Below are 24,016 nucleotides of genomic sequence, written 5' to 3'. Positions count from 1 at the left end.
GGGAGATCATCTATATTTGGTTGATCAATGTACATTTAATGTGTTAATGTGATCACTGACCATTTTATTGTGATCAATTAGAGAAATAGGTTAATTGACATTAACACCAAAATTAGGTCAAATGTATTTATTTTACTACAATATTATATTAAGAGGACAATTCGCATAACTTTTTAGTGCCTTTTTTATTTTTGATTTTTTTATGAACCAAATGGTAAAGAAAAAGAATTTAGTAAATAGTTTTAAGACAACAATTGACATATACACCAAAATTAAAAACCTATCATGAATAGCTTTTTTTTTTTATTGATTTTAGGTTCTTGCTTCACTTTCCTCTAATAAACAATTAAATATCTAACAACTAATTATTAGAAAATATTTTTATAACAATTAGTTTAATATTTGGCTTTGGTTAACATGATAATTAATGCGATCAACTAGTCAAACAAACCAACAAAACCAGACAATAATCAACAATAAATTGCAAAATGCCCCCTAAAATTATATATTGTCTTTGTGCTCTAATATTTGCTACAATTTTTAATTTTTGATATTTCTTATTCATTTTTTACATGATCATTCCCTGCTTTTTGCTTTCATCCACGTGTTTTATCTATTTTTTTCATCTTAGTCAATTATTATTTTATCTTAACTTTTACTAATTCACCTTTTTCTAATAAAGTACAATCATCAATTTTAACAAACACAATATACTAAGCATTATGTTCTAGCTTTTCCTTCTAGATCCTTGAAAAGTTAATCCTTATCCTAATTTAGATAAATACTTATAAGTCATGTCAAAATAAGTTAAACAACCAACAAAGACAAACCATACAAACATTTAAAGACAAGTCTAAACTCTCGTAAAGTCCAATAAATGTCACCTCATTGCTAATAACCTCAAAGGTCACCCAATACCCTAAAAATGTTTTTCCCTATAGATATATCATGATGTGATTTATACGCCAACTCATTATTACCATCTCTCTATATATTTACCAAAGTCTAGTCACCTCATCAATAAGATTATTGATATTTTTTTGTTGCAACGAAAGTAACCGCTGCTAAACACAAGATATATCAAAGGCTACTAATTATCTATTTGCAATATATTACTACTCATTGCACACACGTTACTTGTTGCAAAAAGTTTTCCCAGTATATTTGTAAAAATAGAAAAAACTATTTATCTTCCCTTCATTCAAATTCTACTCATCAGCCAACGTGAACCTTAAACATTTCTCTTCCTCCCGATTTTCCTCTCAAGAGCATTTTTTGTTAATTTTTCCTCATCCCATTTTGAATTCTACAATTATCAGTTGCCTCAAGTGCCATCTTTGCTAAAATGTTTTCATGTGTCAAGTAAATTAGTTTCCAACTGTTTTCTCCACTTGTTTCAAGTGCCCCCATCAATGAGCAACTCCACCATCAGTGAGCAATTGCACCTTCTACTCCTATTGACGCAATTCATATGCCATTATCGTTGTGACTGTATATGTAAAATATTAGTCATAAGTAATTATAGCAGAAAATTATCTGGGAGAATTAAATTAATGTTAATCCGGGAGAAATTAATAAGATTAGAAGGAAATCTGACAATATTCATTTGGGAGGGTTGAAGGAGCCTTGAACATACATTAGGAGTATTAGTTCATGGGAAGATCACGTGCGATTGGAAGACACTTGTCGTTATAGAAGGTCATTATAAACTAGTGGGACACATGTTAATAGAGGAAGCAAAGAGCGTCAGATAAAAGAAAAGGAAAAATTACCAAAGTAAAGGAGAATTGGACACGTCGAGGACAACAACAGAAGGAATGTTTTACATGCATAATGATGGACTATAAATACACATCGAGGAGCTCATAAATGAGATAATTAATTTTTACTATTAAGAGAGGTACAACGAACTCTATGTAATTTATTGCTAAGGAATTATTACAACTGAATTTCAAGAACCCACGTTGATTTTCAAAATAACATCAATAGCACAACGATAAATCTAAAAGAGTAATTATAATTATTCTAACTAATCTTCAAAAGAACATTTGTCAGATATTAAATCACAAAGACCTCACGTCAAAATAAATCTTAAGTAGTAATCCACCTTGCAGCCACAGTGTTCCTAAAGGACCTATTAGGCAATTTGTCTCAAACTGATACTGACTTGGGCGTCGAAGTGGGTCCTCAGAAGAACATTTTGGGCCCTGCTAAACCCTTGTTGCATTTTACAGGAACAACCATCTTTTCCAATGATCTTACTGCATAGCTTGGCAAAATAGTAAAAACAGGCTTCCACCAACACTTTATTCTTGATTAATCACAAATCAGGAGATTAAGTTCTTAATTAATTGTCCTACAAAACGAAACAAGAACAATTACCTTGATTGCACTTTAACAAACTTTTTTTACCCATCTTTTCCCTCAGATAAAGTCATTGCGAAAAAAAGCTTTTGCAACGAAATTGATTGGTGTCAAAATGATAATTTTTATCAACGACATTTTTTTTGCAATATAAATAAGAATTCAGGAGTATAAAATTTATTTTTGGCACCGAAATAACTATGACACCAAAAATTTTCGTTGCAACCACCATGGTAGTTGCAAAAAGTCTTTAGCCACTGTACCCACGGGCCACAACTATAGTAGTCGTTGAAAGAAATTACTACGGGAAAGAGCGAGTTGTTATACAAAAGCCACTTGATCTGCTAAAATAACTTTTGTATAACTTGAAAAAGATTCAAGTGAAAATATGAAATATATATGCGCGCCAGTCCAACTACTTGAGATTGCTACTTTAAATTAAAGCAAAAAACTTAGACTAAAATATTCTTAACTTATATAAGTCTCTTAGTCTTTGAGATTTTGACACTCTGTTATTCAAATTATTATAACTCAATTCCTTAACAAAAACTTAAATAATTGAAAATTTGAGGTAATAGAATGTCAAAATTTTTTTTCGGTCAACGTGTCGGAAAATAGGAACCAACCAGACCTGCTTTGCTATTTTTGAATATAAAATGGAAGTTACAAAAATGCGTACGCTGAGGTGGATGTGTGGGCACACATTGATGAATCGAATTAGGAACCAAGAGTTTAGGGACAAACTAGAAGGTAGTCCCTATTTTCAAAAAATTCGCGAGAATCGATTGAGGTGATTTGGACATGTGCAGAGAAAGACTTTCGACGCCCCTGTAAGGAGGGTAGAAAGCATTATAGTAGAGGGTAAGAGGAGTCGAGGAAGACCTAGGAGAACTTGGGATGAGCAAATAAAAGTTGACTTGCATGAGTAAAACCTCTCTAAGGACCTGACTAGAGATAGGGGTAGTTGGAGGCGCCATATCCATGTTTAAAACTACTAACTTCCTTTTAGATTACCTTTTGGTGTTCTTGCCCTCTTGCTTACCTCGTTTCTTTTCATTATTAGTATTATTGTTCTCTTTATTTTGTAGTCGGTTCTACTTATTTATCTTATTTATAGGCAGTTAAGTTATCTATTCCGTGTAGATACGTCTCTTTATCTTTTTCGAGCCGGGGAATCCTTTGGCCACGCTCTCTTTTATGGGTATGAGTTGCCGCCGTCCTTCCTTCCCCATACCCTATCCATAGTTTTTCTATGAGCGGGATACACTGGGTATGATGATGATGATGCGCTGGAAAATAGGCGAATGGTACTATGTGATGAAACGTTTATCCTTCCGATATACATGTAGCAAAAAGATCTTTCAGGTGGAATAAGGGTCTTATTTCAATCAGGTGGATGGGTATAGTAGACCGGTTTCAATCATTAACATGGAAACGTCGTTAAATATCTTTTTTCGGTCTACGTGCCGAAAAATAGGCAAATTAGTACTTATTTCGACCGAATTTCCAAAAGAGTTACCCATAAGGGTAATTACGACGTTTGGTTTTTGAAAAAAATATCGTTATGATGGGTAAAAACTATACTAAATATCTTTTTCGGTCTAGATGCCAGAAAGTAGGCAAATTAGTACTTATTTCGATCGCATTTTCGAAATAGTTATCCATAAGGGTAATCACAACGTCCGTTTTTTTTTTTTTAAATATCGTTATGATGGGTAATAATGACGTTAAATATCTTTTTCAATCTATGTGCCGGAAAAAAGACAAATTAGTACTTGTTTCGACCGGATTTTCGAAAGAGATATCCTATAAGGATAATTGTAACGTCCGTTTTTAAACAAAATATTGTTATGATGGGTAAAAGCGGCGTTGGATATCTTTTTCGGTCTACGTTTAAACCAAAATTTTGAAAGAGTTACCCATAAGGATAGTTGTGACATCCGTTTTTTTGAAAAATATCGTTATGAAGGGTAAAAACGACGTTAAAGTGCTAAAAAACAAGGGTACTATTGGTAATTAGGAAAGTCAAAGGTGATTATGAATGGTCAACAAGAGTCAAAAGTGATTAATGAAGGTCAATGGTAGTTTAGGTTGATCAAAGGTCATTTGGGTAGGTCAACGGTCACTTGGCCTGAATGGTGTAGACTTTGATACTTTGGTGGCAGTATTTCGCAAAAAATAAATTTTAAGGCTGTAATTCGCAAAAGCCCTACACTCGAACACTGTTATTCGCAAATTTACTCTAGAATTAAATTCAATATTATAAATTTATTTGAAATTTTGGTTAACAAAACATTACTCACTCGTTCCACTCGTTTTGCATCAATTGTTATTTTGGTCCGTCTCACTCAATTTGCTTCATTTATTTTTGGAAAATGACTCACTACTTTCTTTTAATATTATCCATATATTTTAAATCTCTTTTAATTTCGTCCATAAAATTCACTCTCACTTGATTTATTACTAATATCTATTTTTTTAAATAAAAAATATTTATTTATTTTTTGTTGCAAACATTGTTATAAAAAATTAAAGAAGGCCAGAAACAAAAGAAAAAGAAAGAGTGAAGACAAGCAACACAAAATAGGGCACCCCTTTTTAAGTGGATTCAACTAACGATCCCAATTCCTAACCAACCAGTGCAGAGGAGCGGTGAGCTGTATTCAGACACCTTACATTAGGGTGATAACAGTAATGGCCTAATTATGCTGCCATTAACTAGTTACTACTAGATTCTAGAGAGAGAAACTGAGATTTACAACGCTTCACAAATTCTTCAGAGTACACCAAGGATTTCTCTCGCGAACAAAACTTGCTTTTTCTTCAAGTTCAATTTGGTATGTGTTCAATTTCTTCCATTTCTCTCACGAATGTTTTTATTTTCTATTGATTTATTATGTTTGCAATCCTGATTTTGTAACTTCAAGCTTCATTTTTGGTGATAAGTTTTGTACTTTGCTACGTTAGTGTAGGGTTTTGACTTTCTTCCTGATTTTTGTTTCTTTTTATTGATTGACGGTTGTAAATGAAATTTTTATGGGATTTATTCGTGAAATGGTCTAAAAGTTCCATAGAATGGCTTGAGTTCTTCGGATATGATATTGTTATTTCAGTTATTTTCTCGCTTTGTACAAATTACTTGATATAATCATATAATTGATGATTGCGTTTGTTGATTGGCGTTCATCTTTTTTGTGGCAGTTACTAGCTATTAACTTCAATCGTTGAGGTGTATTAGGGTGAGTAGTGATCGATACAAATCTTTATCGGCCAATAGCATCAAATCTAATTGAATTTGGAGCAGAATGAAGCTGATTATGATTAATTAGTAAGCCTTTTGCATCCTCACTAGCCAAATTTTGGGTCCTTTTCTTTTTTTTTTTCTGTTTCCTGATAAATGATTACTGTCTTGACCAACAAATCAACTGCTAGATTATAAAATGGTCTTTTGATGACTTATTAATTAGTATTTGTAAGTAGGCTTTTGTTCTCTATGTTCCACATTTCAAAGCAGTTTAGTAGATAATGAGGCAGAACTAAAGCCATTCATTAAGGCTTATAATGAGATTTCTTATAACTATGACGTTATGAAGAGAGTTTACCCGGAACATGAAGCGTTAAGCTTAGTTATGGGCTAATATGTGTACTTCTTCCAGCAGAAACTGAGTTTTTTCTTTCAATTTCTCTTTCTTTCCACGTGCTTGTTTGGTTGTTGCAACTAACAAGCCAGTTTATAAGTTTTTTTTTGTATGTTTAAATTTCTCGTGGGGGCTTGATTACTGTGAAATAACTCGTAGTAGATAATTTTTATTCCTCAGAGTATGGGGTGTTTTGCATCAACTCCGAAGGAGGCTGGTGGAATTAGGAAGCGACCAACCAATATCGGCGAAGTCTCAGTCTTTGTTCCTGGGCTCCGGATTCCCAAACCTGTGGATTTCTCTCATTGCCTTGGTGACAGTATACCAAAAAGTATTTTGGACCGCTTGTCTGCTCTCAGAACACAAATTGTTGTTATGGTCGGCCATGAAGCCCTAACAGTCACGCGATCAAGAAGAAAATCTGCTACACAACATGGTATGTACCGTTTTATAGTGATGATGTGATATTTGTTTGGTTTGGCTTTATGATTTTCAAAATTGAATTAGTGCGAAAACAATTGTTTTTTTCTATGCAGGAGGTTCGACTTTGGCTGATCTTCAGCAAGCTCTTGAAGACTACTTGCCAGTTTTGCTGGGATTAGTTAAAGATGGTAAATGTCAAAACTTTTTTATTTAAGTTATTATGTCAGCTTTTATATCTAAGTTCAGAAATTGTGCAATATTTTCTTCAGGAAGTCCTTTACAGCACAAGATTCAATTTTCTTGGGTTAATCAGGAGGATGTTGCAGAGGTTGAGCCTTACACAGCCACACTGTATCAATGTTACTTTCTTGTTGATTGGTTTCTCTGTTATGTGTATCCTTATTGGGAAATCTAGCTATTGAGTCCTGTTTCTCATCTTTCAGGAAACAACAATGTCTAATGCTTGGTATGAGGTATTGTCTGTTCTACATTTGATGGCGATGCTGTTATTATCTCAAGCAAACCTTTTACTTTTGCCCAGAATATCTGCTGATAGCTATCAGCCAAAGGTTTCAGACGGTAGGCATAACTTTCATTTTATTCTTATTGAAACCCAACTGCCATATCACTAAAACTATTTTTGAGCTCGATGTTTTCAGGCTGTTAAAACTACTTTTGTGCTTGATGTTTTCATGTTGTAGAGATGGTGATACTACTTTAAACTATTTTTGTGCTTGATGTTATCTTGATATAGAAATGATGACACTATATTTTTTAACTTAACCTCTCAATGCGATTTCAAGCAGTTACCACCTGTTCGAAGTGTTGATTTATGGCGTGGTTATATTCTAATAATTTTCCTGAAAATATTGAAGATAATTGGTGGACAGGAACAAAGATATTGGCTAAATTGGTTATTGGGAGAGTGGTGCGACAAGGTCAACTTCAATTTTATATGGATGGGGGTGGTTAAAAACCTTAACAATTGACATATTGATCAATACTTCATTATGATAAATATTTCATATAACTACAAACTCAAATCTCCATTGAAGAAACATAAATTGTCTATATCCGATGCAAGTAGGAGTACTTAAAAATAAAATAAAATGGACTACTGAGAGGAAGGAATGAGCCATGTCACCCTTAAGATCCTTTACTTAATTATTTCTACCCTCCTCTTTTGACCTTTTTGAACCCTAATATCTTCATCTTAATCTCTCTCATTTCTTTTCACAATTCTCCTGATTCAGTTTCTTTAAATCTAAAATACTAATGTGACTGAATTGTTAAATTGATTATTTTTTTCTTACTCTTCAAGTTTGAATTTATCTTGTTATAAATTCATTAATGAAGCAATTATGGATATAAGATCCCAATTTTTTTCGAGTGCATGTGTTGTAGAAACTTCTTTTCTTTCATAGTAGTTGAATTTTGTTCAAATACAAGTAGTTTGATCTCATCCTGTTCTCTTTACAAAAATGCTACAAATGAAACATTCAACACTGCTGCAAACGCCAAAGATTTGCAAAAATATTTTTTTATGTCTAGTAGAGATGATGTCATGGGTAGTCTCATAAAACCCAACATTAGATCAATATCTATTGCCTAATGACTAACCCAGCAAGGGAACATGGTCTAATACTGAGGTAAAGGTTAAATGTAAAATTATTATGCATTGTCATTACACGAACACTCTTGTATGGCCTTTGCAAAAGGTGATCGTAAGAACATGGGGTAGTCAAAATTATAAGGTCGAATAGAAAAGAGCATTGTTAATAAAATGTTTTTCGTGTTGTCGACTTTGATTTGGATTATGGTTTTGACATTGTTGTTATGTTGTTGGTTCAATTATTTGTTGGTTTAAATAGTTTCGGTTGTGTGTTTCTTTTTGAAAGGTAAGAAAGATAACTTTTTATTATGGCACATTTTTTGGTCAGTATAATTAAATAAGGGTACATTCATTATCTATGTGTGATGAGAGGTTAGGCTGATTTATTGGAATCATAATTTTGTTCAGCAAATGACAATATGAAAATGAAGTGATTTGATGATGAATGTTTTATGATGTCTGTAAGGAAAATAGCTATAGAGAGTATTTGGTTGCAAATACATATGGTTTCCATATATGATGATAACTTGCTTATTTTTACTTTGGATCAACTTTCTTGTTTTGATGGAGTTTTTCTGTTTATGGTATAATCTCATGATCTCTTATTAGTTACTCTGTTTTGACTTCTTTGCGGATTTTTGGGTAATCATATCATATTAGGATTTGGTTGATGAAGAATTGTTACTGTTGGTTTTGTATTTTGTTCTACAATTGTAAATCTAGTTGGTTAGACTGAAACTAAACAACCAAGAGTAAGCATAAGCTTACAATACATCTATATTCAGTTTCTTTTGTGTGCAGCAAATTATTTTCTTTGTCCTTCAAATATTTTTCCTAAGTGAACATTCTGTAACATATTATAGGTTTTCTTTTTTTTTTTTTTTAAATCATCAATATTGTCACCCAATTGGTACAGAATGCAGGCGAACTTCTGTTGATATATTTTTGAAAGCAGCAGGTTACCTTGATTATGCTGTCTGCCATGTTATTTCACAGCTTTCAGATGAAATGAGGTTGGAATCATTTACCTGTCTTCTTCAATTACATTATTCTCCAATTACATTATACTGCTCCTTTTTGTCCAAGTGTTCAGACAACTATTCTTTATTTCAGGAGAAATTTGCCAGTAGACCTATCTGAAGGAGTTATACGGGCTCTTTCTCTACAGGCATTGGGTCAGGTAGTTGTACCATCCAACTAATTTTCTTCATGTACTCGAGCCATTACTGATTAGACATCTTCATCCAAGTTAATTGCTTTCCCTTATTTCATAGTCCCAAATCAAATCTGTACTACAAAATTCAAATGACTGTAAAGGTATGCTACTCTAGTGAAGGGTACCTTCAACTGCCTGCTAGTGAAATGATGAGATATCACACACATACACACATACACACATACACACATACACACAAGCTCTTTATGATAATCTTAGTGTAGTAGCACCCTAAGCTCTTTACACACTTGATTATTGAAGACAAATGCTGCCCCTTCAATTCATGATGACTCCCTGCTTTTGTTGTGGAACAAAGGGCTGAATAATGATGTTCTGAAATTATAAAACTGAAACATAAAGCTGCCCCAAAAATAAGCCTTACTAGACTCATTTTTGTTCATGTTAAAGCTCAAGTGCTTTTAGATTCTTATAGATCTGTTTGGTGTGCTCTATTCTCCCATGTTTGACTATAGCTTCCTTTTCCTATAAAACTATGCTAGGACTTGGACTTGAGTGAAAGCTGAGAACCACAAACTTCCAAGCTAGATTAAATGATCCATATGCATTTGGATGTTAGATTTATTGTGCCCAAGGGGGGCTTAAGTGGGAGAAGGTAGGTGAGATTATGGGAGCAACTTGCGTAGGTCAAGGCAAGGCACAACTGAGCCTTTCTCCATATAATTTCCAAAAGTAAAATTTCTTTTGTATGACGTAATTGAGCCACACCTAGGTGTGCACTTCCTTTGGAGACGCACACAACAATATGCTCACACTCTCTCGATCGCGTTTGAATTGATATTACCCCTTCCTCTTTAATTGAATATTTCCTTCTATTATGTAACCACTAACCACCAATATATTTCCTTCCCTTTTTTAGTTCCGACGTTTGTAATCTTGTTGCATTTATTTTTCTTACATAGGAAAAAATATAGTCGAATAAAATCTTGTTAAATTCATTTTAATGCGGGTTTTCAAATATCAACTTTATTAATTTTGAATGTGCATGTTGTTTTTTGATAAAGAATTTTTTTAATATAATAGGTATACAAAGTAGGGATAATTTCATGCAATGACAACTAATTACAATAAAATTTTCCAATCGCTTCTACTATAAATCTTTCAATTTTGAATGTGCATAATTAAAGATATCAAGAACTGAATAAGTATGTTCTATGAAGAATGTCGTTGTTAGTAAGTTTTATCCGTCAAAATAACCTTTGTAGTTGAAGAATTATATACAACCTTTTTGTTCTTCCACTTTGCACTTTTCACATTTGGCAATGCAAATTTTGTACAATGTATTTCTTTAATATCTTTTTTGTTAAAGAAATTTTTTATCAACAAAGAAACTTCAGCAATATATGATAGAGATGAGAGATTCATGGAAAGTTCAACTATCTAACTACATTAGTATGGTCCATTCTCCTATTCATTGTTTGTTTAAAGAATAATGTTGAAAAAGGCTATTGTCCTTGCCCCATATGAGGCCAAATTTTGTCTTATCTCAAATAATTCCTAAGGATAAAAACCGTTCGTTAAAACTTCATCTATTTCTTTCGACCATAGAATTGTATAACTATTAACACATCTATAATTTTTTGAAGTCTCTATTGCTACTAAACCCACGAAAATTAGTAAATGAGAAATTCCTAATTCTCCTCGAAGTAACCCACTATTCCTTGCCAATTTAAAAAGCCTAGTCTAAAGAATCTTCGCAAAACTGTAATGCATTATAGATGATCATTATTTTCGCCGTCCTTTAAACACATAATCCATCTTGTGGATTCGAAGACTTATTAGGTCTCTTAGTCGGTAAATTCTCCATCATATTATGCTTTTTTAAGACAACCAACAAAACAAATGCTCTACCTTTACGATGACTTTTATTCTCCAAATCAATGTGGTTTCAATAAAGGAAAACGACGTGTGAGAAGGGGAAATGAGGCACAGGACAAACCTTTTGATGGATTTGGAGACCAACTCCAAGCGTTTGAATTTGAAGAAGGGTGAAGATTTTGAATAGACACTGAATTTAGATCCTTTCTAGCCGATGGTGTTTAAAGAAAAGATTCCAAGACACTTGCATATTTTTCACGTCTAAAAATCACATAGCTATATTCTTTTATGCACTCATTTAAAAATATACTTAATATCATTTTAGAACGAGAATATAAGTGTGTAAGGAGCATTTTTTATGTACTCATCTAGATGAATCAAATAGTTTCATATAATTATATTTTCTTATATATTGAGATTTTAGTAGGTAGCTCAAAGAATTAATTTAGATGATGTGTACTATTTTGAGTACATGGTTTTGAAATTATAATGTGGAAGATCAAAGATTCCTCCAGCTATTTTTTGTTCTTTTACTTCATATCGACATGACATTGGTTAATTAAGTTGTGGAGTTTTGAGTTATTTTGGTTGATAAGTTAGTTGCACTTGTTGATTTAGATTTTCCCTTGGTGATGGAAATATGTTGTACACTAGCAATGGTAGAACTTTATTTAATGATTGATTTAGACTACTTTATGGAGTGTTTTGGTCAAGTTTCATAGCTTGAAACAGAATGGTATTAAGCTGAGGTTGTAGCACGGTTCAAATTAAACTTTTGTACACTTTTTTATTTAAAAGAAACATGATTTAACTTAGAGAGTGTTAACAAAATAATAACCATTATGGTCAACAAGAAATATCTACCAAATAAATTTTTCTACTAATTTTTATAGTAATTAAAATACACCAACAATACTAAACTATTTTAGGCGTTTATTACCAAGCAATCTCACTCGAAATTTCTCAAAATAACCTTCAGAAGAAACAAGAGAAATAAATTTGTTTACACAATATTCAAAATACAACAAACTAATAAATTGACATCTTTTAATTTTACCAATCTGATAATAAAGTTTAATTAATTTAGAGGGGAAATGTGAACACTAGTAGGCCGAGATTAATCCTTGTTAACGCCTACTTCAACAAAGCTTATAAACTTAAGTAATAATGGTCAATCACAAAAGTTCCTTATGTGTACACCCGTTCTACTTGGATCACAACAAATATAAGGAAGACAACAAAGTTATTACACAGTATAAAAAAATAAGAATGATCCCACGCTTGCTCAACACCCTTGTGAGCTACATTTCCCTCTTATTATTTATTCTTAGAGTATAAGATAAACTCAAAATTTTGTAACAATTAAGAATATATATATTTCATAAAGAAAAACATTCATTATAAAACTTTATAATTAATGGAAATAATAAAATATAGGAAAAATTATTTGTGAATAACACAAATTTTTGTTGATTCTCCTATTTAATACAAATTTTTGATTAACAATAAATAATACCAACTTAGAGGTTTTTTCGTAGAATAATACCAACTTTTGATGAAATATTAATTTACCTTTGTTTTTTTTGTCAAATAACCTACTATAAACAAAAGTTGGTATTATTCTAGACAAACACCCTTTTGAGTTGGTATTGTTCATGTTAATCAAAAGTTGGTACTAAGATAGTCTGTCGAAGTTTGTATTATTTATGGTAATTCTTCATAAAATTTATTACCAATTTATAACACTCATGTAATATTTTATATGAAATCTCAAACAAAAATAAACATTATTGGATAATTTAGTATTAAATTAAAGAGAATAAAGTCTTTATATATATATATATATATATTATCCATCATCATAATAAAATCATCAAATTTTTATTATTAAATAAAATCTGTGATTAAAATTATTCGGTTAATGAGTTAAGAGTATGATGGACATCTAAATAACCTTAAGCAACGCGAAGATTTCAAGGTTTCGAATTTCTATTTTGATGCGTTCTTACGGTTCTTTCGAAATCTCTGTTTACAAATTAGGGCTAAATGGCAATCACTTTACTATAACACCCTTTTAAGAAAAATAAGAATTTGATAAAGAATATATTTTAATTGAGATGATGTTTTTAATTTTTTTTAATATACAAAACAAGAGTAAAAAATAAAAATAAATAGTAAAAGAGAAAAGATTAAAAGTAGAGTAAAATCAAAAACAGAAAAAATAAAAGTTAAATAGGAAAAGGAAAGAAAAATGTGGAATCAGGTTGAGAGGAGGAGAGAGAAGAGTAAAAGAGAATTAAAAGAAAAAATGTCTTTTCTCCATAGTCGACATATAGATAGACAAGGAAGAGGAAGAAGAAGGAAGAAAAGAGAGAAAAGGAGAAATTTTGTCTACCATATATTCAAGGTAGGTTTTTTTTGTCTTCTTCTTACTTTATATTTCTTGACATAGAATAAAAGTTAGGGTTTTTCCTTCTTACCACCAGTTAGAGAGAGGATGAGTTGTGAAGTTAGAATTAGAATGAGGTTTAATTTAGTGTTGTGAAGTTAGAGTTAGACAAATAGTTGTTAGCTTGAGGCCTAGAGTTGTTTGCTGATTTGATTAGCTGAAAGTATTAGCTAGTTGTTTAATTTAATGTTTCAACTAGCTGTTTTATTTAGTGTTTAAGCTAGCTGTTTAAGCCAGCTGTTACGAAGATGTTTGGTAAAAATTATTTGCTAGCCGTTGGCTGTTTATTAGAGAAAAAGTAGGTCAAAAATGCTAAAAGCTAATAAAAAAGCTAGAGTAGCCTTTTGATATTGGCTTAAAGCCATTTACCATTATTTTTTGGCTGATTGACTAACCAAAAAGCAAAAGCTAACCAAAAAGCTAACAAAAAAAGCTAATTGTCAACCACTCCTTTTGATTGGTAGATTTGGAGATGAAATTTCTAGAATACGAGTGTATTTAGGTTGATGACTAATTTTGGTGATATTAAATAAAAACTTTCATTTTAGTAACTGATAGAATAATTTCAAGTTTGATTCCGGAAAATTTTGGTTATTACAGAGGGTTAGGTGTAAAGTGGCTTATGGTTTTTTATTTAGGTAACTTTTTTACTATTATATGTTTGAACTAGGAATTTCATCCTTTTTATACTTTTTGTTGCCTCTCTACATTCAGTTCATTTCTACTGTTTTCCAGGACAAGTGGAACACCTCTGTAATTAGGTTAATTTTCAAAAGCACTTTTAACGCAAATAAAGTATCACAAATATCTGCAGGACAATTGGATCACAAGTAGAAGGAATTTATTTCCTTCATATTTAATTTTAAGTGATTGATATATTTTACTTTTCACATTAAGTAACAAAGGATACATTGTATACTTTAATATATTTTAATATTCATATTAATCATCATAATTTCCTAATCAATGAGATCAAATCTCAACGTAACCACTTCATAGGCTCATTTGCCAATGTCTTTTTTGTACCATTGATTTTCAGTTATTACTCATATTTCAGTAATAATCATATTCATCCAATCAAAAAAATCATATATTATTTGCCATCTTTATCATTGTGTCATCCATTTTTTTCTCATTAATAAACCATATACATTTCTCCTTTCGAAATCAACCTATGTTAATAGTATATTAAGTTACGTCACCAATATTATTACATAAATAAAATATGATAAAAACATAAATTCCATAGTAAAAAAAAATAATAGTAGTAGTTATAATATAATACTTGCGTAATAAACTTCATTAACATATGACATAAAAAGTCATGTAATAACAATGAGATATACTTGATAAATGGACATTGAAAATTACCCTTTCAAGCATCTAAATTATCACATATGCTTTTAGAACCAATCATTTAGGAGAATTGATTGTTTGTAAAAGAATCAAGTTAAAGTGAAAATTAATGTGGGTAGAGAGGAAGAATAGAGCTGAGAAAGAAACTGGGAATAAAAAACAATCAATCATACCATAACCTTCTAATTTATAATAAAATAAAATGAGAGTTAGGAATGGTTGAAAAAAGTTAAGAAGTATGTTGGTATGGTTAAGGGCAGTTAAAACGAATATTGGGATTTAAAAAGAAAATGGTTGAGGGAAGAAATATGGTTCTTAAGATTTCCATAATACTTGCTACACTTTTCTTTTTTAACCGGTTCAAATTATTTGTTACATTACTATTTTTGGGAAGAAATAACCTGATAAAAGTCCACTTTTCTCTTACTTTTTTCCTTTACCCAGAATGCTTTTATTTATTCACTCAAACCTATCTCATTACTGAGGTTATTTATCGTCTTTTCGATAAGATTCTATTTTTTGATTTCTTGTAAACAACGTCACAGCTGAAATGTAGCAATACAAAACGGAAGAAGTATTAAGACTAGTTGTTGGCTTTTGTGGAACTGATCTACATGTTTCATGACTCGTTGCTGTTGTTTTTGTTTTGTTTTTTTTTTTTTTCTTGTTTAGATGTATGTTATAAATGAAACTTCTTACCAAAATAAGAGGAACAACTTTATGTATTCTACTAATCTATATCAATTAATTGATAGTATAGAGTGTAGATATTCAATTGGGAATGGCAATTGATAGTGCAAAAGCTACACTTGCTGTTAAGCGAAGGCTTGCTTGTGAAATGGTTAAATATTGGCAACAGGTATGTGAATGGTCTCTTATTTGATATATGTTGAATACTTGTACCTAATGCACCATCTAATTTTTGTGGTGCAATCTTGTTTACTTTGATCATTTCCTTCTTAGAAGTTTCTTTCCTTTTTCCGGTAAATTGCAAAACATTTCTTTTAAGTAAGGTTGTTAGCTTTGAATTACTCTCATTATAACATCCTTTTCCCCTTGTATCTCTTTGTATTTCTCTTATTGGAATTGTAGTGTTTCACCTTACATTGCTATAGCAGATAGAGGAATTATAAATTTATAATACTACAATAAAACAAAAATAGTAATAGAATCATGTTACCCAAATTGATTACTTATCATGTGAATTATACATTTATATAATATTACAATAAATCAATAAATTCTAAAAAGTTTGTAATTGAAGTTAACAATCTTATGAAAAAAATTTGAAATGCATTTGTTGGTTTATAAAAGTGGAGTGTATTTTATGTTGTCCAAATTGATTACTTATTGACAAGGAGAAATGATGCGGAAAGGGCGTACAAGGGGAATGTGTATTCACCTATCACGTACCCTTAACTTTATGTTTGTATGCAAACGGGTGCAAGTATAAATTAGGATAAGGAGGAATCAAATGGTGGAACCTAATAGAAGAAAGTTTTTTTTTTTTAATTTTATTTTTTAATTTCTGTTGCTAGATTTGATGAAGAAGTTGATCAAATGCGATTCAAACTTGGGTCCTGGACGAAGGTGAAGAATTGCATCATTCTTGTAACTACGTGAAAATTAGGTTAATTTCAGGGCGGTAAAGGAGTATAAAAATATACAATAAAGTGTAATGAAGAAGTAAAAGTCGCAATAAAGAAGAAAGAATGATCTTTAGCTTTAGGAATATGTAAGAGGGAGGTTCAAATTCGTTACAATGTCAAACTAGATATATGAATGATGTTTTGGCTTAAATTGGCGGAGCATAGTATGACTTGCTTAAATCTGAACCTAAACCTAAATATACTTCGATTTTCTTGGCTAATGTTATTTTTATTCACCTCAGAAAACAAAAGTTTGAAGGAATGATGAGTTTTGACATTTCTCAATTTTCAATTTGATCAAATTAGCTCCAATAAGTTTGAACATGTTCTAGTTAGCTTGAATAATTTCGGATATTTTGATAAATTAAATAAAGCAAAATATAATGTAAGTGTATAATTGACATAAGAGTTACAAATGAGAAAATGTACCTAATAATGTGTGCCATTTTGTAATTTGAGTAAGAGTTTTTTTTTAAACTTATACGATTTAGAGAAATGTGTATAATATAAACATAAATGCGCACTTTTGGATAGACCTGAAATAGCTTGATATTGGAAAATTGAGTGGAGGATCAATTATCTTGTAAATTAAATGCAATATGTTGTCTTGCTAATAATCTCAAGCAAAAGTTTTTGGTATGAGAACTGCCTATTTGGATAGTTTGGGAAGGTTATTGTATTAGAATCACCTCCTATTGGCCTATAGGCTTCATCTCAGAACTGTTTGAGCTCTTACTTACTTCTAACGTGTTCTGAAATGGGGCATAAGATCTAGCTGTTTTTAAAAGAGATGTTGGGTTTTATTTTACGGTTAGTTTTGTGGTTGAGAAGAGAGAGAGAGGGAGAGAGAGAGAGAGAGGAGAAAGTATGGGTGCAAATAAGTGTGAAAGGAGTTGGTTCCATTACCCGCTGAAATATTAGGAGATTATGAATAATTAGTTGGCCCATGCCAAATAAAAATTTGTTTAAATTTTTTGAGATGGATGAAAAAGGAAAGTGGTTTTATTTGTATGGGACAAAGAAAGTAGTTATGGTGCAAGGTTTAAGATGTTTTGAGGAATTGTTCTTCACAAATTGTTTTTGAATTCAAAGAAAGATAATTAACATGAAGAGAGGATTTTCTTGTTAATTCTCTTCAATAGAATATTTTTGCACCCACTATTATATTGGTATCATACACATGGTAATTATATAATTTAATTAGTTGATGCCTGATGTTTAATTCATTATTAGGAGTTTGCCACATTTCAAGTACAGTGAGTGGAAGAGAAAAGAATTGAAAGACTATCTTGCGCTGTAGCCCATAAGTGCGCCGAGATGCAGTTTCTTGCTCATTTGGATCCTTCATTGAGCAGATGGATAAATATACCTTTTGGGTGCATTGTTCATCTTGGTTGAAGTTAACAGGTTGTAACTTGTAACAGAGAAGAGAAGAGAATGAAATGTGTAAAAATGAGGTATTTTTGACCCCTAAGACCAATGGGTGGTAGTTTCATATTAATTTTGCTAGCTTTTAAAGGCTTTCTAGTATCAAAGTTGTGAAACGGTGAGCAATATTGTTTTAAAAGCCAGGAAAACTTTTATGTTTAAGGGCTATGTTTTGCAGACTGATACTTGTATTCTCCTGGGGTTTGCGTTTGAGTGTTTGACTTGGTTTATTTTTGGTTCGTTAGTGTCAAAATGTTAGACTCGGAGTGTCAAGGATTTGTGGATTTGATACTTGAGGTGAGCTGTAGAGATTGACTAGCATAGTTCAATGGTTTGTGAATCAATCTTCTCTTAGCCCATTATGTCACACATAATATGTATTGTTCATGTCAACATACTTCCATTAAGCTCATCCATATCTTGTGCTAATTCCTGGATTTGTGCAGGCACAAGATAATATAATGAATTTGCCATTATCTAATGGATGGGGCGAAAAACACCAACTGTTCATTAAGTGGAAACATGTTGAAGCCAAGGTATTGAATAAAGGTCCTTTTTTACATTTGTTCTTCTGAACTTTCTTTCTGCTTATGATGTTTTCAGAAATTGTAACATCTTTTGATCTCTATGGATTCCCAGTTGTGTTTTGGCTGTCGCAACTTGCAATTTCTCCTGTCAATCTTGGATAAACGTTTTTTAGACTTTTGAGCTTGGCTCTGTCATTATTTCATCTATTTCTTTTTGAGTATGTTAGTTATTTATCTTCTGATTTGGCCATATTGTGCATGTTAGCTATCTACGGAGACTTTTACAAGAGTAAATTTAGGGGACAGAAACAAACGCTTCAAATTCTAGGTAGGACACTGCATATGTTTAAGATTGCTGACCGCAGTTTCTGATTTGACCAGATCGTATCATCTTGTCCGAGTGATTATGTTCTATTCCTTTCTTTAGCTTCAATGATCTTGCAACTATTGTTAATTGTAGTGTCTAATATTTACAAACAACTATTGGGAGAAATATCAAAACATTCAGATAAATCTTGTTAAAAAAAGTTGTTCAATTCATGTGTGCAACTGAATGTGATACTTCTAATATTTTTTTTCCATAGAAAAAAGTGATTTAATTGTTGGTTTTGTTCAACTTGTTGTAGGCTGCTGCTTATTATTATCATGGACTCATTTTGGATGAAGGCAACACAGCGAAATACCATGGAATGGCTATTGCTGCATTGCAAGTAGCTGATGAGTATCTTAAAGAGAGTAAAAAGGCATGTGAAGCATTTAACATGACCCCTCCTCAGTCAAGGTAATATATCTCACAAAATCACTCGCTCAGCTTCTGTCCTACTGCACTTATTGATTTTCCTATTGAATTTTTAAAGGATTCCAAAAGTTTGGTGTTAGTCACAAGTGACTAAATTTTATACAACATAAACTGAATTTTGTACCCCTATACTAATAAACCAAAAATGTAGCAATTCCAAGCCATTCTGGAAGTAGCAGAGTGGAATATGTGATATCCACGTGCAGTTTATACATGTTTGCTAAGCATAATGTTATGTTTCCCTCTAATTCTATCGGATTAAAGTTATTGCTAAACATGCTATGTACAATAATGATTTTGTGTAATCTCTTGAAAAAGATTTTGAGAACATTCAACAGATTATAAAAGAATGACTTTTATTTGAATGAATGATCAACGTTTTTGATTTTTTCCACTAAATCATGAAGTATTAGTAAAGTAGACGAAGGCTTCATATCATATTGCAGCATGTGATCCCTTAAGTGGAGGATCAGAAAATAAATGCTGATGTTATAGTCAAGCTTTATGTTAGGTGAACAATTGAGGGATGGAGATGCGTCATGCACTCATGCCGTTGGTTTTTTTGGAAGCTAATCTGAGCTCATTGAATCTGTCACGATTTCTACACCGAATGAATGATTGATGGCAGACCATTGAAACTAAGCAGGCCAATAATGGGATTAATTATACAATCGATTCCCTTTGTGAAGGTTATTTCTAACAAACTTGACGTGTCTAAAGCCCCCCTATTCCAAACTCTCCACTTTCTTGTGGTTAATGATACATCTCCAAACCAACATCGAATATTTCCCTTGTCTCACCCACAATATTTGTTACTTCTACCTTCTTGCAAAATTTTATTCAAAGTTCCCACTCATCCACATCAAGTTATCAACTTACTTATCAGTGACAGCCATCTTCTTTCCATTATTCTTCACTGTACAATGCTTAGAAGAGACGAGCTGGGGATTCCTTAGAGGCTTCGTCCACATAAGACGCATAGCCACTTGACCACAATAGAGTCCAAGGTGGAAAATATAATAGTGAGTGAAAAAACTGAGACCATCATGTGAGATATGACTTAAAAGTGATAGGTGAATGGAATAATGCAGCCCTTAACTAGGGCTAATAAGGGGCACACAACTCTTGAGTCTTGGCTTTAGAAGATGAGCTAAAGATTTGATCTATGCTTAGTCTTCAAAATATACCTAAAGCTGTTCAATCCATGGGGGAGAATAGGGTGCTAAAAAGAAGAGGCAGGATATTGCAGTGAGAGAGGAAGAGAGAGAGAGAGAGGGGACTACGAGTATTTAGGTGATGGCTAGAAGAGCGTTAGTATTTGAGAGATATTTTCTTTTGATGTTGTGGAAGTTAGTGTGGTGGATTCATTTATTTGTGAATGTTGTCTTGTGGGTTCTTATGTTTTTGTGAATAAACTATTCACTTGTCGAATTTGAGCTCTATATGGGGTTCCTATCTGAACATAACATCTCGAAGAAGTGGGTATCTTGTCAACCTGCTTCTGTAATTGGAGTAAAATCTTTGATCCAAACCTCATAATTTTTTTTCAGTTGTGAAGCGTGCCAGTTTTTTCCAGCTCTATAGTAGCCCTTTGACATCTTGTCCATGTTGCTTTTATTTAACCCAAGAAAGCTTTCTTTGATACTAAGAAAAATATAAAATATAAAAGATGAAGGACCTACTTCTTATCACTAGGTGGATAGCTTTGTACACTTTAAGATATATTAAGTCTCTGATTACTTGTATTTCTTTCTGCTGTGTTTGGGTGGGAGGACAAGAAGTGAAAGGAAGGGGAGGGAATAAGGGATGACATTTCCCTTAATTGGATAGCCGAGGTAGAGGGTGAGGGGAGGAAATTGAAGAGAAGGGCATTGAAGGGAGAACTCTTAACATTTTATAAGAAATAAACCCTTCCAACATTGGAAATATTTGGAAGGAAAACGCATTAGTCTTCCCTTTCCCCCTTCTATTCCCTTGCGTTCCTTACCTTCCTAATATGTTATCAAAACATAGTCAATCCTGGTGTATTGTGTGGAGGAACTTTTTCCAATGTTTTTTTTGTTGAGGAATCAATATGATTTATTTTATCCATCTTGATATAGTGTTATGGGTGATCTCTTGTCTTGATTAATATAGTTGATCCCATATTTTGGGATTAAGGCTTAGGCCTTGTTGTAGTTGTTGCTACCTTTGCATTATCGAGGGTTTGTTTAGTACATGGCACCTGTAACTAAAGCGTTTTTGTTATTCACAGAAATCCACCATTATGGGGAACTATGAAGTATCTCTCTGAAAAAATTCCTAAAGACACTGCTAGCAAGGTGCGGATAAATCGGGACTTGTATACGCATGAGAAGTAAGCTATCATCTGAAACACAGCAAATTTAACATTTTTAATGTTTTTTGCTTTATATATGAATATAAAAAATAATATAAAATATTAAAATAATGCATGACATGTCTTATTGAGTATTATCGAAATTTATGCACATGTCAATTGCCATTTAAAGATTTATAAAAAAGAATAAAACAAAAAATAGTTTTTAAATAAATGACAAAGTAACAATAAAGTTGATATATTAATAAAAAGGGGAGGAAGAAGACTTGAACCTATCATCCTGAAGAAATACTAAGATGTCTACTTATCATAAACAAATCAAAGCTCACGTACTTTTGGTCATATCTTTGAAATGTAGTTGTTGGTTGTTGTCCAACTATACGTAATCCTATTCGTCATCTTGTTCTCGTCTCCCTCGCCTCCTGCCCCATGATGCTGATGCAAATGTATTTATTACCATTCATGGATCATCATCCCTCTTTAGCCCTTGATCATTGAAAAACTAAAAGAATAAGAGAGATTAAGAGAGTAATTACTTTATTACAGAGAGTAAGTTGAAAGAATAAGTAGAGAGTAGGAAGGAGATGGTGTCGAATAAATAGACTATATCATCCATTTTTATAGAACAATTCCAAATCAGCAGTTCATGATTCCGGTTTTGTTAGTTCTGTTTTTGGAACCGCCCCTGACCCCGGTTCGAAACCGGTGTTAGGTGGTTTTGATTTGAATCAGCTTTTGGGCTGTTCGGTTTCGGGTTACCCACCTCATGACAATTAGTAATGTAGCCTATCAACCTTACTAAATGCTTGAACACTTCCCCTCTTATCTTGTGGAAAAAAATTGCTAGAACTGTGAAGTAGTTTGATATCCCTCATAAGCTTTGATACGTTTTAATTTGAAAAGAATGTTGTTTAATCTACAAAGAAGCTCTACTTTGGGAGATAGGAGCATATCATAAATACTTTAAAGTTGCATGGAAATGCTAGTTTAACGACTGGTTACTTGTCTGTGTTCAGAATCATGGAGACAGCGCCAACTCTGCCTGATTTTGCATTGGCACTTAAACCTGACGAATATCAACTACCTCCTGTGCACTCGTGTTGGAGTGGCGAGACTATGAACTCTGGACAACAAGGCGTCAACTAGCATCCTGTTACAGTTTGGTCACTTGATTGCAAGCACCTTTCTCTCATTAAAGTTCACCTCTTTAATATTTGAAGACGAGAAGGCAATTTCTGGTGACGTGTAACATCATTTGCTGTGTAATTGGAAAACATTTTTTTTTTTTATGTTCATCACTTAGTCTCTCTTTCCAGGTACCAAGCCACCAACAAAATCATGTATAATTGTAAAAAATCAAATTGTTGGGGACTTGTTTCTTTATATTGAAAATAATGTGTATTTTTTTCAAATTAGTGAGTGGTAATACTGCAATAAGATTTTTCATTTGCTGTCTTGATTTGAGTGTGCAAACAATTCTTAATGACCTCTAAATTGAAATAACTTGCATTTAAGCGAAAATTTAAAAAGGATAAAACAAATTTTTAAAAAAATGAACATAATGAAATAACTTTCAACCTTATTCCAAAACTAAGCGTGAAATTCCTAAACCTGAGGTTTAGGACTGTTCGCAGTTAGTAATTGCGAACAGGTCAAAAAAGACAAAATAGCCGTTCGCAGTTACTAACTGCGAACAGTTGTTTGACCAGTTTTGACCTGTTCGCAGTTACTAACTGCTAACAGTCCCTTTACTTAATTTTTTTTCCTAATTATTTAGTTGTTATTTGTTATATTTGCATTAGAGACATTAGAATAAGTAATTACAAGTCAATGTATGTTTCAGCCGGAATTCGCCAAAACTCCAAACATTCATAAGTCAAAGCTTGAAGGCTATGATAAAGTAAATAAACATATATATATATATATATATATACACACACACACACACACACATAGTCATTCCAAATACACAAAAGCAAAACGTTAACGCTCACGATCATTTACCATATCCAACTGAGTTGGTCTCCTACGCCTCCTACTGTAATAAGAGGCGTTCGGATGTCGCTCTGGCAATGGAGGGGACTGGTACTGTGATAGCTGTGATAGCCCAGCCTGCGAGGTCCCCGCAACGCCAACGGAGTATGAAAGGTCCATCTCCTCCAAATGATAGTCATAAGTAGGAGACGAGACGTGCGTATGGGCATAGCCGGTGAGAACTTTGTAGCGACTTCCGGTATGAAGTGTTGAAACTACGTGCTGACGAGCATGCCTTGCGAAATCTCCCTCACCGGCTCCTCGTGGCTGTACCGCATCACTGTTGCCGCACCTTGTGCCTACAATTAATATTTAGTTAATGTAATATTATATTATGTAATCGGCAA

At 32.5% G+C, this 24,016-nt stretch overlaps 1 protein-coding gene across 3 annotated transcripts; it reads left to right on the top strand.

Moving 5' to 3' along the window:
• Window positions 1-4,905: 4,905 nt before the first annotated feature.
• Window positions 4,906-23,090, top strand: LOC130801798 (uncharacterized). 3 transcript variants are annotated; one of them, XM_057665687.1, is made up of 13 exons: window positions 4,906-5,201; window positions 5,566-5,692; window positions 6,183-6,438; window positions 6,539-6,613; window positions 6,695-6,753; window positions 6,869-7,004; window positions 8,954-9,050; window positions 9,151-9,217; window positions 15,655-15,753; window positions 18,418-18,507; window positions 19,125-19,279; window positions 21,552-21,653; window positions 22,652-23,090. In XM_057665687.1, exons 3-13 carry the CDS (start codon window positions 6,186-6,188, stop codon window positions 22,779-22,781), a joined length of 1,263 nt encoding a protein of 420 aa, XP_057521670.1. In that variant the 5' UTR covers window positions 4,906-5,201; window positions 5,566-5,692; window positions 6,183-6,185; the 3' UTR covers window positions 22,782-23,090. The 3 variants fall into 3 exon arrangements, with proteins under 3 accessions (XP_057521670.1, XP_057521672.1, XP_057521671.1); XM_057665688.1 differs by having other exon boundaries at window positions 4,938-5,201; window positions 6,165-6,438; XM_057665689.1 differs by lacking the exon at window positions 5,566-5,692.
• Window positions 23,091-24,016: the final 926 nt, after the last annotated feature.

The sequence above is a fragment of the Amaranthus tricolor genome, chromosome 15, assembly GCF_026212465.1.
Source record: "Amaranthus tricolor cultivar Red isolate AtriRed21 chromosome 15, ASM2621246v1, whole genome shotgun sequence".
Lineage (NCBI taxonomy): Eukaryota > Viridiplantae > Streptophyta > Magnoliopsida > Caryophyllales > Amaranthaceae > Amaranthus > Amaranthus tricolor.
Note: the sequence above shows the minus strand (reverse complement) of the source record. Positions and strands in the feature narration are given on the sequence as shown.

What these genes read in the sequence shown, in the direction of transcription:
- LOC130801798 (XM_057665689.1), top strand. Translation starts at nt 6,186, where the DNA reads ATGGGGTGTTTTGCATCAACTCCGAAGGAGGCTGGTGGAATTAGGAAG. An exon ending in GCTGGGATTAGTTAAAGATG is followed by an intron (nt 6,614 to 6,694) that starts GTAAATGTCAAA and finishes TATTTTCTTCAG; the next exon opens with GAAGTCCTTTACAGCACAAG. An exon ending in ATCAGGAGGATGTTGCAGAG is followed by an intron (nt 6,754 to 6,868) that starts GTTGAGCCTTAC and finishes CTCATCTTTCAG; the next exon opens with GAAACAACAATGTCTAATGC.